Consider the following 16,246-nt stretch of genomic DNA (forward strand, 5'->3'; position numbering starts at 1 on the left):
CAATTCTCAGTGGGCCAGGCAGCATCTATGGAAGGTACAGACAGACAACGTTTCAGATTGGGACCCTTCCTTAGACTGATAGGAGTAGTGGGGAGAAAGGTGGGGAAGAGAGGTGGGAGTGGGACAAAGCCTGGCAAGTGATGGTAGGATTTGGTGAGAGGGGTTTGAAACTTGGATGATTCTGGGCTGAGGTCCCGCTCCAGAAACTTGAACAGAAACGTTTAGTTTGTCACTCCACTGAGCTGCAAGCAATCAACCAACTGTCCAAAAGACTGTACTTTGGTTGAGATGTTAATCTGAGAATTTATGTTTTCTTAGATGGACCTAAAAGAACCATAAAATTATTCTGAAAAACAATATTTGCAGTGTCCAGATCGTTTTTTATGCTCAATGGACAAAATAATCCCCATTAAAGATAGATACAAAGTACTGAAGTAACTCAATGGGTCAGGCAGCATCTCTGGAGGAAAAAGATAGATGACATTTTAGGTCACGACCGTTCTTCAGACTGGAGGAGTCAAAGAAGTCTGAAGAAGGGTCTCGACCCGAAACATCACCCATCCTTTTCCTCCAGAGATGCTGCCTGACCCGCTGAGTTACTCCAGCACTCTGTGTTTATCTTTGGTATAAGCCAGCATCTGCAGTTCTTTGTTTCTACAAAGAATCCATATTGGCCATTATCACATTGCTGCTTCTGAAAACAGGCTGACCTGTTGCAACAGTGAACAAGCTTCAAAAGGTTTCATAGGTTTGAATAGACTTCAGGATATCCCGAACCCAAGCCCAACTTTCTTTAACTGATCAATCCAGTATGCACCACCCCTGCTCACGGTGCATCTCACAGTTCATCACCCCATGCAATCCATTGCCCTCTTCCATTCTCCCAACTTCCTTCCCATTTCTTCCAGAAAAATACTTCTTGCTTTCAAATATTAACTTAATTCAATAGAATCATATTTGAATGAGGATTAAAAACTGATTAAAGATCATCTTTGTGGCAGGTGCTAAATGCACACAATAGTTTTGGCTGCTGATTACATTCACTTACTTAATATTTGATTTAATTTGAAAAACAAGTATAATACATATTACAATGTATAATAGCATCATAGAAACATACAGTGTGGAAACAGGTCCTTCGGCCCACACTGACCAACAATATCCCATCCACATGAGTCCCACCTGCTTGCGTTTGGACCATATACCTCTAAACCTATCCTATCCATGTAACTGTCTAAATGTTTCTTCAACGCTGTAATAATACCTGCCTCAACTACCTCCTCCAGCAGCTCATTCCATACACCCGCCACCCATTGTGTAAAAAAGTTACCTCTCAGGTTTCTATGAAGTCTTCCCCCTCTCACTTTAAACCTATGTTCTCTGGTTCTCGATTCTCCAACTCTGGGCAAGAGACTCCGTACGTTTATCTGATCCATTGCTCATAATGTACATAAAATTGCAGGTACTTAGCACAAGCAACCAAGGATAATTTCCCCCAAACACAGTCTCCACTTTTCTCCATATCAGTCTCTATCCAAGTTCCATCTCTTCAAAGTGTTGCTTTAGAAAGTAGTGTTTAAAGCTGTTCGCAACTGATTAGAGAGAAAAAGATAAGAATGGGCATCCCAATGCAACCCACCTACATTTATTGAGATTGGATCTTTGATGTCCAACTCCTCTCTCCACTGAAGGCATCTGACTGCTTCTCTGATGTCCCAATTAACCCTTCCTATCTTCTCTTGCCGAAATCACTCACCTTTTGATCCCAAGGTGCCTTTAGTTCGACCGCTGACTTACTAAATTCAACAAGATCATGAGTAAACATGTATGGGGGAGCTATACCTCAATCTACACATGTCAAATCTCCCAAGATAGACACAAAATGCTGGAGTAACTCAGTGGGACAGGCAGCATCTCTGGAGAAAAGGAATGGGTGATGTTTCGGGTCAAGACCCCTCTTCAGCCTAGTCATGGGAAAGGGAAACGAGTGTTATAGGATGCTTGTCAAATCTCCCATCTCCTGCTCCATTTCCAACTCTGCATTGCCCTTGGAAGCAAGTTGCATGCAAATAAACCTGCCAAGAGTAGAACACTCGAAACATGTCTTCTAGCTTTCCCTTCAGATGATTTTGAAAAGAAACTAGTATAAACTGTTTAGAGCTGAAAGGAAAATTTTCAGCAGCACAAACGAATGATTGATTGATCTATTGTAGGAAATTAGATACACTTCACTTATACACAAAGCACAATCCAAGTTCAGCTCAGAGCAACAGAAATCTGGGCCAAAATTATCAAGCATGGGCCCAGTTTAAAAAAAGACCAAGGCATTCAAATAACATTGTTTAGGAAGGCTTCAAATGATGCTGTACACAATATAAAGGAAACATTTAAAGTATGTTGTGATAAACATAATAAAATGGTGTTTTTTTCCGATTAACCCTTGTTTGAATGTTAGAAATTTAATTTCTAAATAAATGGTATTCTCGATGCAAGAAAACAAGTCAGTGTTTGCCTGTCTGGGAAGGATGCAGCATGGGGGCAGAGGCAGGGAAGAAGGGATGTAGGACGGGAAGAGGAGGGGGGGAAGGGATGCAGGACAGGAAGAGGAGGGGAGGAAGGGGTATAGGACAGGAAGAGGAGGGGAGGAAGGGGTGTGGGATAGGGAGAGGTATTGGACAGGGAGAGGAGGGGAGGAAGGGGTATAGGACAGGAAGAGGAGGGGAGGAAGGGGTGTGGGATAGGGAGAGGTATTGGACAGGGAGAGGAGGGGAGGAAGGGGTATAGGACGGGAAGAGGAGGGGAGGAAGGGGTGTGGGATAGGGAGAGGTATTGGACAGGAAGATGAGGGGAGGAAGGATTGGGGGACAAGGAGAAGCAAGGAGGGAGGGTGTGGAACAGGGAGAGGTGGGGAAGGAGGGGTGTGGAACAGGGACAGGTGGGGAAGGAGGGGTGTGGAACAAGGAGAGGTGGGGAATGAGGGGTGTGGAACAGGGAGAGGTGTGGAGGGAGGGGTGTGGAACAGGGAGAGGTGGGGAAGGAGGGGTGTGGAACAGGGAGAGGTGGGGAAGGAGGGGTGTGGAACAGGGAGAGGTGGGGAAGGAGGGGCGTGGAACAAGGAGAGGTGGGGAGGGAGGGGTGTGGAACAGGGAAAGGTGGGGAGGGAGGGCTATTGGTTAGGGAGAGTCGGGGATGGGAGGGTGTGGGTCAGAGAAGTGAGGATGGAGGGGTATGGGACAGGGAGGTAGGGAAGGAGGAATGTGGGAAGGGAGAAGCGGGGCAGGAAGGGTGTGGGACAGGGAGGGTTGTGGGATAGGGAGAGGTGGGGAGTGAGGGGTGTGGGACAGGGAGAGGTGGGGCGGGAAGGAGTGTTTGGATGGGGAGAGGTGGGCAAGTCAAGTCAAGTCAAGTCAATTTTATTTGTATAGCACATTTAAAAACAACCAACGTTGACCAAAGTGCTGTACATCTGATTAGGAAAAAAAAAAAAGAAACAACATACAGTGGCAGGCAGCCAAACACAACGGCGCGGCCATCTTGAACAAAATGTTTAACTAAAGCAGAATGGTGTCCCGCGGCCGCGCCGCACCGGGCGATGGAAGGCCCCGCGGTCGAGCCGCACCGGGCGCTGTTCAGTCCCGCGGCCGAGCCGCGCCGGGTGATGGAAGGCCCTGCGGAAGAGACCTAAAAAAAAAAGAAAGATTTCCCCCCCCCCACATACCCACCCACCCTCACCACCGGTGAAATGGTGAAGCATTCTCACAAGAGCACAGTAACCTCCACGTAACCAAGGAGGTGAGACAGGGAGTGGTGTTGGACAGGAACAGATGAGGAGGAAAGGATGTGGGACAAGGAGAGGTAGGGAAGGAGTGGTGGGGAGAGGTGGGAAGGGAGGGACGTGGGATAGTGAGGGATGTGGAACAGCGAGAGATGGGGATGGAGGGATGTGGGATGGGGAGAAGGGGGGAGGGAGGAGGTTGGGCCTGGGAGGGGTGTGACACCGGGAGAGGTAACGGACAGTAAGAGGGGGAGAGAGAGGTGTGGGACAGGGAGAGCCACGCAGGGTGAGTTGGTAATGGTAACTGGGGTTGGGGAAAGAAAGAGAGAGAAAGATTTTTTAAAGTAATTTAATCTTGCAGTTTTAGGATTGTAAGCCTAACTCTTCCAAGAGTGCAATCGCCATCTAGCACTCTGGTAGGATAAAAACAATACTTTGTTCAAATTCATTCAAAATTATGAGTGAGGACTGATATATTTCCAATTATGACCTTTAATCAGGAATTCTTCCATGTTGGATTCATGGGAGACGGAGCAATGAAGAATCTCTCTGCAAGTTTAAAAAGAATATGGCATCTAAACAAAAGGCTTGAGGGCTGTAAGGTGCTAGTATTTATTTCTAAATGTTAAAAAGTTAGGCACTGGTTTTAACTTAGCATAGTTAAATATTGATCTGCAGGATAAAGATGGAGGTTGTTCTTAAACTATCCCAATCCCGAGATCAGAACATAGAGGCAGGTGCAGGGTGACGTCAAGGATATTGATTGTCCATGACCATTCAGTAGATCAAATTTAATCAACATATCATGAACTAGCAAGACCTTGCCAGAAATTGAAAAATTATCAGTTATCTTTTTTTCTATTTAAAATTACATTTCTTTTTAATTTTAGTAATAAATAATATTACATGAAATTAATATATATATGTAATGCAGAATGACTACTTTAAAATGTCATTAAAAAAAGACACAACGTGCTGGAGTAACTTAGCGAGTCAGGCAGCATCACTGGAAAGCATGGATAGGTGATGTTGCAGATCCAGCCCCTTCATCAGACTCCCAACCTGAGGCACAACCAATTCCATGTTCTCCAGAGATGCTGCCTGTCCTGCTGTTATTCCAGCACTTTGTGTCTTTTTTTATAAACCAGCATATGCAATACTTTGTATCCACATTAAAATGTCAGCACACCAGTCTACTCAGCTCCCTACCCCGACACCTGCTTCATCTGAAAATTATATTTATTTTTAAAAATGCAGTAAAATGTTGATTAGATGTCTCTGTACCATTATATATATTTTTTAAATCACGAGAATGATCCCAGGAATGATTGGGTTAACATATGATGACTCTTTGATGACACTGGGCCTGTACTCGCTGGAGATTAGAAGGATGAGGGGGCTCCTCATGGCAGAGTAGACTTGATGGGCCAAATGGCCTAAATCAGCTCCTATAACCCATGCACTTATGAACTTACTAAATCATTGTGAATTCTTGATTAAAATTTACGAGTGTAAAAGAAACTGCTCATAATGCCCTCGGGTTTAATCACTGATAAATTAACAAACAGGTATGTCTAAATTGTAAGTCTAAAGTTGCAGATTGAAACATGATGTCTTCATCAAAAAACAGCAGCACTTCGAGAATGCTCTGGATCTGCAGCAGATAAAGCACAAGCAGCATTCTAATGACTTAACACCTCATATATTATGCAAATGAAATATTGCTATTGAGTCAGCAGGGTGCAGAGATCCCAAACTCGTTGAGCTTTGCACTTGTAATTCATGACATAATCTGGACCTTTGGCTTGTGTGACGTGTTAAAAAAAAACACTGCTTGAGGAATTTGGTGTCATTTTAGAGGACACAGCAATATGTGAAACATTCCTTTTGACAAAACTTGTATTCTCTGACAATGAGAAATTGAATATGAATATTGACAACAACGGATAAAAAGCAAGCTCGAGTTTTAGAAAGCAAAATTGAGAGTAGAAAGCAGCACAAGGGCCAAAACATTAGAAAGTGTTTGATGCCAAATGAGTTCAGATGAACATGAGACTTTTCAGTCTGAAGAAGGGTCTCAACCCGAAACGTCACCCATTCCCTCTCGACAGAGATGCTGCCTGTCCCGCTGAGTTATTCCAGCATTTTATGTCTATCTTCGGTCTAAAACCAGCATCTGCAGTTCCTTCCACCACATGAGACTTTTACCACATGTTTTCCTTTACTTGCTAGTTCCGGCACTTTGCCAGAATTTCATGCAGTTTAAAACATCTTTATGGTTTGTACATTTTCATTCTTCTTATCTCTCGCATTTTTAAATAGATGTTTACGAAAGAAGTGCAATTATAACAACAAGTGTCTTTAATAATTTGGCCAAAGTTCGACTACTCTTACACCGACCACACCCGCCCCCTCCCTGCCCTGCAGCAAGACAGAAAACCCTTTCCTACCTGGCGTAGAATCTTGACTGCGTGCATATCCCCTCCACCTTTCCCCTCCTGCTGCTTGCGCTTTCTATCAGACATTTCTTATGAAGGCTTTTCCTCTGTTAGGTTGTTCGGAGAAGTGCACTCGCTGCAGAAAGCTTTGTGCCTCTGGTACCAGTCATAAGACAAAGTTCATGCCAACGAATTCCCTCAATCCATGTAATCTGTATCGAGTTGCACAAAGGATCCCACCTCCTTGATTTGAGGTGGTGAGATTAAGGTATCTATTCTCTGCAGTTACTTTCCATGCAAAGGTCACCTCAGAGTCCTGTCTTGGTCTGTTGTGGCAGTGGGAATGGCAGCTAAAAGACTGGATGTCGGCCAGAGGAATTAGCCTGGATGAATGGGGATGCAAAATGAGAAAATAAGAATCAAATTCCTGTTGTCTAACACGATTATACTGCATAGGAGCAACTGGCACAGTGTGATGAGGGCAGAAAAATAATTTATGAACATTTATTAAAGTAAATAAATAGATTGAATTATAAAGGTAGATCAGACGAAGCATTTTCTTTTAGATTAGGAAAAAAGTGAGAATTAAAACAATTTTTTTAGGAACAGCTGTCGAATAAATTTGTTTTTAAGTGTGTCGTTACTGGTTTTAATTTAGATTAATGTTAATTGTCACAATGTTTTGTTTTTGACAGGTGCCGACTGTTTTATAGTGTCTGTGAAGGTTGAAGAGATTCACTAACATTCAGATTCAGCAGCAGCTCTGACAACTTGTCATCCCAATAAAGGAACAATGTGGTTGCTTTAGAGAGGGCACCAGAGATGTTTACCAGAATGCTGCCCAGATTAGAGGGTATTTTCGACAAGGAGAGGTTGAACAAAGTTGGGTTGGTTTTTTTTCGAGTGGCTGTGGGGAAGTATAGAGAGGTATATAAAATTATGGAGGTACAGATATGGTGGACAATCAGGACTTTTTTCCCCGCAGGGTAAGAAATGTTAATGACTAGAGGGGCAAAGATTAAAGGAAATGTGGGGGGCAAGTTTTTTTTTACACGGGGGGGGGCGTTTTTTTTTACACTGAGACTGGTGGTGCCTCGAACCCGCTTCCAGGGTAGTGGTGGAGATGGATACGATAGTGGGATTTGATAGACTTTTCGCTAGACACATGAATATGCAAGGAATGGGAGGATGTGGATCACATGCAGGCAGAGGAGAATGTTCATGTTCTAGGAACAGAATTAGGCCATTCGGCCCATCAAGTCTACTCCGCCATTCAGTCATGGCTGGTGTATCTTTCCCTCTCAATACCATTCTCCTGCCTCGTCCCCATAACCCCTGACACCCATGCTAATCAAGAATCTGTCAATCTCCACCTTAAAAATATCCATTGACTTGACCTCCACAGCCATCTGTGGCAATGAAGTCCACAGATTCACCACCCTCTGACTCAAGAAATTTATCTTAGCATTATGTTTGGACATTGTTGATATGTGCTGTACTGTTCTATGTTCTAAGTTGTGGATAGGGTCTCACTGGCTGGCAAGCAGTTCTGCCAGACCTACTGGAGGTCTGCTCTGAGACACCACTTATGTTGTACTCAGCCACTCTGAGTTGCTGAGAGCTAGACTCCCAGGGAGGAAGGAAGAGGTTGTAGGAAGACCAGGTGGGCCCTGGCCTGTCGGGGGAAAACGGCGAGCCCCCGGTGGCCACACGTGGCAGCAAGCCTGACTTGCCGCCGCGAAGAAGGAAGAAGGAAGAAAAACATGGCGGGCCCCGGCCTACAGGGGGAAGGTATGAAGCTGCTGAGCTCGGACCCGAAGACCAGAGAGTGGAGCAGGAGGGAGCCGCTGATGACGACGGACGTGAGGAGTGAACCGGTAGGAGAGGAAGCGGGGTATTGCCTTCAGCGTCTTCAAGATTGGCCAGTACATCGAGCGCATGTACCGGACTTTGGACGTTTTGTAAATGGCGCCACAATATGGCGACTCGTGCATGTGTGATCTATACAACAAGCATTTCACTGTGCAATGCACATGTGACAATAATGTATCATTGAACCATGTTGGGACAGTCTAGCATAAGGACACTTATTCTGCTGTGGAAGAACTAAAGTTTAAATAATCCTGGTCATTTTGAGTTGTGGCTTGGAGAGACAGAGAGATTGGAAATTTAGATCAGCTGAAAAGTGTTTACTTCCTTAGAAGGCTTAGGAAGTTTGGTATTTCCCCGACAACTCTCACCGATCTACAAATGTGGGTCATTGGAAGAGGGCAAGGAAGCAGGTTTTGCTGAACTGCTCTTACAACTAGAAAGTATTTTATCGGGACACATCACTGCATGATTTGGGAACAGCTCCATCCAAGACTGCAATGAATTGTGGACGCAGCCCAGACCATCACACAAACCAACCTCCCTTCTATTGACTCCATCTACATTTCACACTGCCTTGGCAAGGCCACCAGCATAATCAAGGACCCGTCTCACTCGCTCTGCTCCCCTCTCCCAACAGGCAAGACATACAGAAGTTTGAAAATGCACACCTTCAGATTCAGGGACAGTTTCTTCCCAGGCTACTGAACCACCCGATCAACAACTAGAGAGCGTTCCTGAGCTAACATCTACCTAATTGGAGACCCTATCTTTAATTGGACTTTACTGCACTTTATCTTGCACTACACATTATTCCTTTTATCCCGTATCTGTACAATGTGGACGGTTCGATTGTAATCACGTATAGTCTCTCCACTGACTGGATACCATGCAACAAAAGCTATTCACTGTACCTCGGTACACGTGACAATAAACGAAACTAAACAACAGATATGTAAACCTGTTACTCAATAGACACCATAACAAACCATATGCACATGCAAGTGATAATAAACTAAAGTAACATGTCATGAAGAGCAAGTTTCTCAGCATCTAGTTGCAGTGGAAGTGGGTAGTCAATGCAGGGAATATGGGGAGAAGGCAGGAACGGGGTACTGATTGTCGATGATCAGCCATGATCATGGTGAATGGCGGTCCTGGCTCGAAGTGCTGAATGGCCTCCTCCTGCACCTATTGTCTATTGTCTAAAAGGAGAGCTGCCATCTGCTATCATCCCAGCACCAGGGAGCTCACAGTCACCGGAGGTGTGTTGGAAGGAACTGCAGATGATGGTTTACCCCGAGGATAGACACAAAGTGCCAGAGTAACTCAGGCAGCATCTCTGGAGAGAAGGAATGGGTGATGTTTTGGGTCAACACCCTACTTCAGACTGAGAGTCAGGGGAGAGGGAGAAACAGAGATTTGGAAGGGTGAGGTGTGAAAACGACAGATCAAAGCAGACGTGGGGTTTAGGAAATGTGGTTCATTGAAAGCTGAGGGGAAGGTGACAGCGAGGCATCCAAACAGTAACATTAATCAGGAGGACAGTGAAACTAGGACGACGACATGATGGGGGAGAGATGGAGAGAGAGAGGCAAGGCAAGGCAAGGGTAAGAGAAGTCAATGTTCATACTGCTGGGGTGTAAGCTGCACAAGTGAAATATGAAGTGCTGTTCCTCCAATTGGCGTTTGGCCCCGCTCTTCTAGTGGAGGAGGCCCAGGACAGACAGGTCAGTGTGGCAATGGGTTTCAGTGTGCGTCCCACTCACTGAGTGACTGCCTCCTGCAGTGTGATCAGCAGCCGCTGCCTGCAGCAAAGATGGCGGCGCCCGGCGCTGGAACCGCCAGCATCAAAGATGGCGTGGCCCGCAGGCCAGGTATCTGCCCGCATCAATGATGGCGACGCCTTGGTTTCCGATTGGTTCGCTGATGCATGACGCGTACCCTGACCGCCAGCCGCGACTATCTCACTTCCGACCGATTTGGCGCCACATTTAGGTGCGAGTCGCGATGGGTCCGGAGGCCGAGGCATCGGCACCGCAGCACGGTAATGGGCGTGGAGAGGGGGCACAGTCCCGGGGAGAGGGTACAGTCCTGGGGAGAGGGTAAGAGGGCACAGTCCAAGGAAGAGGGCACAATCCTGGGTAGAGGGTACAGTCCAGGGGATAGGGTACAGAGGGTACATGGATAGTGGGCACAGTCATGGGTAGATGGCACAGTCCTGGGTAGAGGGTATAGGGCACAGTCCTGAGGATAGGGTAAGAGGGCACAGTCCCAGAGAGAGGGTAGAGGGCACAGTCCTGGGGATAGGGTACAGGACACTGTCCCAGGGAGAGGAATGCATAGTCCCGGGTAGTGGGTACAGTCATCTGGAGATGGGAGATAATTGACATTTAGTGTGGAGGGAGGGGGCAACCCTGGGTGAAGTGGGAGGGGAGGGACCACTGTAACATTGAGCAGTCGTGAATGTCCGGAAGTTTGTGTTATGGTGTAATTTCACCTGTGTCAATTGCAAAGCAATGAAACTGACAAAACAAAGCAATGAAACTGACATTGGTTATCCAGTGAAATCCTGGTGTTACTGCAGAGATGAAAAGTGGTTATAATGGTCGATTTAAATATTTGCTTTTCTCCTTTCTTAATTGATGCCCTTCTGTTCTGAAGGCTGGTTTGGGCAATAAATGTATGTTGTATGAGGTCTGATTGTTCTAATGAAGACAGTGATCAATAATTCAACAGTGCTTTGTGGTTCATTGAAAGCTGAGGGGAAGGTGACAGCGAGGCATCCAAACAGTAACATTAATCAGGAGGACAGTGAAACTAGGATGACGACATGATGGGGGAGAGGGGGAGAGATGGAGAGAGAGAGGCAGCGGCTGACTAGCAGTCTGTCCGTCTTTTTTTTGTTGAGTGTCGGTGTTGGGATGATTTTTATATATATTTGTTTGGTTGTGTATGTGTGGGAGGGGGTGGTGGGGGGTGGGTGTGGGTGTGGGGAACTTTTCTCTTCCTCACGGCGCGGGGTGCGGCTCGGCTGCGGGGCCTAACATCCCCCGGTGCGGCTCGGCCGCTGGACTTTACATCCCGGTGCGGCTCGGCCGCTGGACTTACATCGCCCGGTGCAGCTCGGCTGCGGGGCTTAACACCGCCCGGTGCAACTCGGCTGCGGGACTTAACACCGCCCGGTGCAACTCGGCTGCGGGGCTTAACACCGCCCGGTGCAGCTCGGCTGCGGGACTTAACACCGCCCGGTGCGGCTCGGCTGCGGGACTTTTCACCGCTGGTGCGGCTCGGCTGCGGGACTTAGCTGCGCAAGGCTTGGTCGCGGGGCCTTCCATCGCCCGGTTCGGCCGCGAGACGTTTCAGCGCCCGGTGCGGGGACTGTGCGGGTCGGTCGGGGACGAGCTGTCTGTCCGTGGGCGTGGGGAAGAGAGGGGAAGTTTTGTTGCCTCCATCACAGTGAGGGGGTGTTTGGAGTCACTGTGATGGATGTTTGTGTTGGGGTTATGTGTCTTGTGTTCTTTTTTTTTTCTATGACTGCTATGTAGTTTCGTTCGGTACTTCGGTACCGAACGACAAATAAAGCTCTGTTATACCTGTTATATGCAACTGCACAGTGGAATGCTGCCGTTTTTGGCGGCATTATTCGAAGTTCAAAGTAGTCCAAAATCCTACCTTCCAATAACAAAATAGAGTCTGAATTTTTAACAGCGGCAGAATTAAAGGCAACTCATGAACTGGGACAACTGCAATTCTGATTGATTTAGCAATAAGATGCAAAGTGTTTTAATTGCAGCACGCTTTCATTAGAAGTTTTTTTTGTTTTTCTTGTTAATTCATTCAAAGTAATTGGATAGAGTCATAGCATGAAAATAGGCCTTTTGGCCCAACTTTTCCATGCCAACCTAGATGTCACAGTATCCAACCTGCCTGCATTAAACCCACATCCTTCTAAACCTTTCTTAACCATGTACCTGTCCAAGTGTCTTTTAAATGTTGTTATAGTATCTGCCTCAACTACATCTGGCAGCTTGTTCCATGTACCCACCACCCTCTGTGTGAAAGAGTAGTCCATCAGGTTCCTATTAAATCTATCCCCCCTCACCTTAAACCCATGTCCTCTGATTCTTGATTCACCAATCCTGGATAAAAGTCTGTGCATTCACTGTATCTATTCTCCTAATGATCTTATCCACATCTATTAGATCACTCCTCATCTTCCTGCTCTCCAAGGAGTAAAGCCCTAGCCTGCCCAACCTCTCCCTATAGCTCGGGTGTTCAAATCGTCTCTGCTCTCTTTCCAGCTGAACAACATCTTTACTATACCAGGTAAACACAAAATGCAGGTGTAACTCAGTGGGTCAGGCAGCATCTCTGGAGAGAAGGAATGGGTGACGTTTCAGTCTGAAGAAGGGTCTCGACCCGAAACGTCACCCATTCCTTCTCTCCAGAGATGCTGTCTGACCCGCTGAGTTACTCCAGCATTTTGTGTCTACCTTCGATTTAAACCAGCATCTGCAGTTTTCTTTCCAACACAGCTTTTCAAAACATAGTGATCAAAACATGGTCTCACCAAAGTTGTAAATACCTTTGCAAAGGACAGTGAAGTAAACTTCAAAGCATAACATCTATTTCCTGAGGTTGCATTGTTATGAGAGACAGAAGTTAAATTCCTGAAGGGCAGTTCATGGGTTAGATCTTTCACCAGGAATGAATCCAGCAGAGTCTTATTACTTAAAGCTTGATATACTTTCTCTCTCCCTTGCAGTGAGTGTGTCTGTAACAGTAAACATTATGTGCCATGGTTATTGAAAGTATGGCGGAACATTTACTGTCAGTCTTACCCCATTATAGTTTTATATTCAGATTGGAAGTTTCATAAACCTATGCAGCTACAAAGCCTCTCTGTTTCACTCCTCCCTTTCCCCACCATTCTAGTCATGTTGGTGAGATTGCAAACTTGCTTGGGTCGTTTCTTTTATCGCTGAGCTTGTCCTGTGCCTAAATAGAACAGAAAACAGTACAACACAAGAACAGGCCCTTCAGCCCACAATGGGTGTGCTGTACCATAAGTTGAACTGTTCTTAAAGATTCAGGTGAACCTGCTTGCCCTGGCGTGAGCACTGAAGGTATTTTGTTCCATTGCATTTGGGAAAGTATTGCACTTTGTGCCAAATGTCCACCTGAAATCCGTGCTTGTACATTGATTGACGGAAGTTGTTTACTGTTTTAGATGATGCTAAATCTTGTGGCCTAGCCGCGACACGTTCGAAACGTGACCGCAAAGAGAAAGGAGGGCGATTAGCGGCTTTGGAACGCTTGAAGAAGGCCAAGGCCGGCGAGAAGATAAAATATGAGGTAAAGTAGCCAAGTTCAGTTTTCTGTAAAGGATGAGATGTTTTGGCCATGGTCAGATGTGAACCCAAAATTTGATCTTTATACTTCTGCAGCAGCAAGTGGGAATTAATGGCACGTTGATAATGTAACCAAATTCATTGCATTGATGGCAACTGCATGATTAGACATTGGCAAAACAGCAATGGTAATACAGGTGTGGAAATAGTTGTTGTGGAAGGATATGTGTGCGAGAGAGGCCATGGTAATTTCTGTGTGGTCCAGAGTCAATCATGTTTGCAGAATCGCTTTGCAGAATGGTGCGGGTCACGAATCACCGAGTGAAGATTTCTGAATGGGAAATGAGTTGCGGTGTTCCCGTATATAACGGAAGCAGTTGCATTGATAGGAGAGCTTTGACATCCGTGCCAAGGAGCTAAATTGTAGATCAAGCAGAGCTGAGAGGAAAGCAATCTTTGGATTCCTCCTATTAATGCACCAGGCAGTGAGAGAAACCCATGACACGGCCAGAATAAATAACAAAGAAGAGATGGTCACGAAGAAAGACACCAACTTCTGGAGTAACTCAGCGGATCAGGGAGCATCTCTGGAGAATATGGATACGTGACGATGCTGCCCGACCTGCTGAGTTACTCCAGCATTTTGTGTATTTGGTATAAAGCAGCATCTGAGGCTCCTTGTTATTGTATAGAAGAGAACAGGGTGGCACAGTGGTGCAGCTGGTACGGCTGCTGTGTCACCGCGCCAGAGACCCGACATCGGTCCTATCCTCAGGTGCTATCTGCGGAGTTTGCACGTTCTCCCTTTTTCCACACAGGCAACACCCGAAGTCGGGATCGAACCCGAGACTCCGGCGCTGTGAGGCAGCGGCTCTACCAGCTACACCACTATGCCAGCATTGTTTCGCTGTTAACCTTGAACACACACGTTCTACCTTGTCACATGCTATAGTTTGGGTTGGAGGATCCAGTTGCGAACAGTTTCTATTTTTTTAAAGGGATATCTGAAGTTGTGATAATTGAATCTTAGGATTCAGTTTTCTTTTGAGTGACCACTGGTTCTTGGCAGTCATTACTTTATTTTTAACTGAAACTTCACACCTTCATCAAACCCTGGTCGAGTGGCTTTTCTTGCAAAATCGTTAGTTCTTAGTGTATTACTAAAGTCGCTCTGAATGGATCTTGCTCGGGTGATGTTCAAATTTGGTGGAATGCACCTTTGTCACTGGTATAATGTGTCATCATTTATTTCAGGTTGAAACGATCACAAATGTGTATGAGGAGCTCGATGAAGATGCCTACTCCAAGCTTGTATGTGAACGACAGGATGATGACTGGATAGTTGATGATGGTGTGTGAACCTTAACCTCCCTTTTGGTGTTTGTCTGTGTGTCCTAAGACAATTTTCTGAAGTCAATGGGAACCATTTCAGTAATTATATGTATTGTGAAGCTGGCAACAACCTGTTAATCACAAAATGCTGGAGTAACTCAGCGGTCAGGCAGCATCTCGGGAGAGAAGGAATGGGTGACGTTTCAGGTCGAGACCCTTCTTCAGATGTTCAGAAGAGACCCTTCTTCAGTTTTCTGCAAAGGGTGAGAAGTTTTGACCATGGTCAGATGTGAACCCGAAATTTGATCTTTATACTTCTGCAGCAGCAAGTGGGAATTAATGGCACGTAGATGAAGAAGGGTCTTGACCCGATAGGACACCCATTCCTTCTCTCCCGAGATGCTGCCAGACCCGCTGAGTTACTCCAGCATTTTGTGTCTACCTTCGATTTAAACCAGCATCTGCAGTTTTTTCCCCCCTAAACAACCTGTTAATGTTGTACTTATACTTTGCAGATGGGATCGGTTACGTGGAAGATGGCCGAGAGATTTTTGACGATGACTTGTCAGAAGATGTCTTTGACAATAAAATCAAAGGTAACGATTCAGCAAAAAAAGCCGCAAAGTGCTGGAGTAACTCAACGGGCCAACCAGCATCCCTGAAGAACATGGGTAGGTGACGTTTTGGGTCGGAATCCTTTTTCAGCCTAATGATGGATCCCGACCTGAAACTTCACCTGTCCAGGGATGCTGACTGACCTGCTGAGTTACTCCAGCACTTTGGTTGTTTTTTTTTGTTTGTTGGTAAACCAACAGCTGCAGTTCCTTGTTTCCAAGCACGGATTCAGCAGTTAGACTAAACTTCAGCATTGACCTGAAACATTAATTCCTTCCCCAGAATCTAACTGGAAGTCTTCCACAGGTGAGTGATTCTGTGGAAAGAATTCGTGTTTCAGGTCAATGCCCTTTCATGGAGACTGTCCAAGGTGAGAATTTTTTAACATGTTAATGCGTGAGAAAGGAAACTGTCTTGATATGTTCTGTCTGCTACCGGTCCTGTAGATTTTGAGATTTTTGCATATCAATTAATTTGTTTAGTCAGTTTGTTTTCTTATATTAAAGGTGCGATATTGATACAAGTACTCGTATATTTATAAGCAATTTTATTTTTAATCGGTTATCAATCATATATTTAAACTTTAAAAGTTAGCTTCTCATTGCATTGTCTGGATTGTGTTAATGTGACCCGTCCTTGTAGGCAAAGAAAACCCCCGTGCAAATAAAGAGAAGAAAGGAGTGAAGAGTTTGGTCTCAAAGCCCAACATCATTAAGTCCATGTTTTTGGCCAGCACAACCAAGAAGAAAGCTGAGGTAAGGCACCAGCTATTAATTTCACATTACTAAAGAGATAGAGTCGTATATTCATACATCGTGGAAACGGGCCCTTCGACCCAACTTGCCCACATCGACAAACATGCC

General features: G+C 45.6%; 1 protein-coding gene across 1 annotated transcript in view; it reads left to right on the top strand.

Moving 5' to 3' along the window:
• Positions 1-10,045: 10,045 nt before the first annotated feature.
• pola1 (polymerase (DNA directed), alpha 1) overlaps positions 10,046-16,246 on the top strand; it is a 230,735-nt gene continuing 224,534 nt past the window's right edge. The window contains exons 1-5 of the mRNA XM_078409144.1: positions 10,046-10,129; positions 13,316-13,440; positions 14,691-14,787; positions 15,284-15,364; positions 16,026-16,138. Of these exons, the coding sequence (XP_078265270.1) occupies positions 10,093-10,129; positions 13,316-13,440; positions 14,691-14,787; positions 15,284-15,364; positions 16,026-16,138 (453 nt within the window). The 5' untranslated portion in view covers positions 10,046-10,092. The remainder of the gene's footprint in view (positions 10,130-13,315; positions 13,441-14,690; positions 14,788-15,283; positions 15,365-16,025; positions 16,139-16,246) is intronic.

Source organism: Rhinoraja longicauda, chromosome 12 (assembly GCF_053455715.1).
Source record: "Rhinoraja longicauda isolate Sanriku21f chromosome 12, sRhiLon1.1, whole genome shotgun sequence".
NCBI classification, from domain to species: domain Eukaryota; kingdom Metazoa; phylum Chordata; class Chondrichthyes; order Rajiformes; family Arhynchobatidae; genus Rhinoraja; species Rhinoraja longicauda.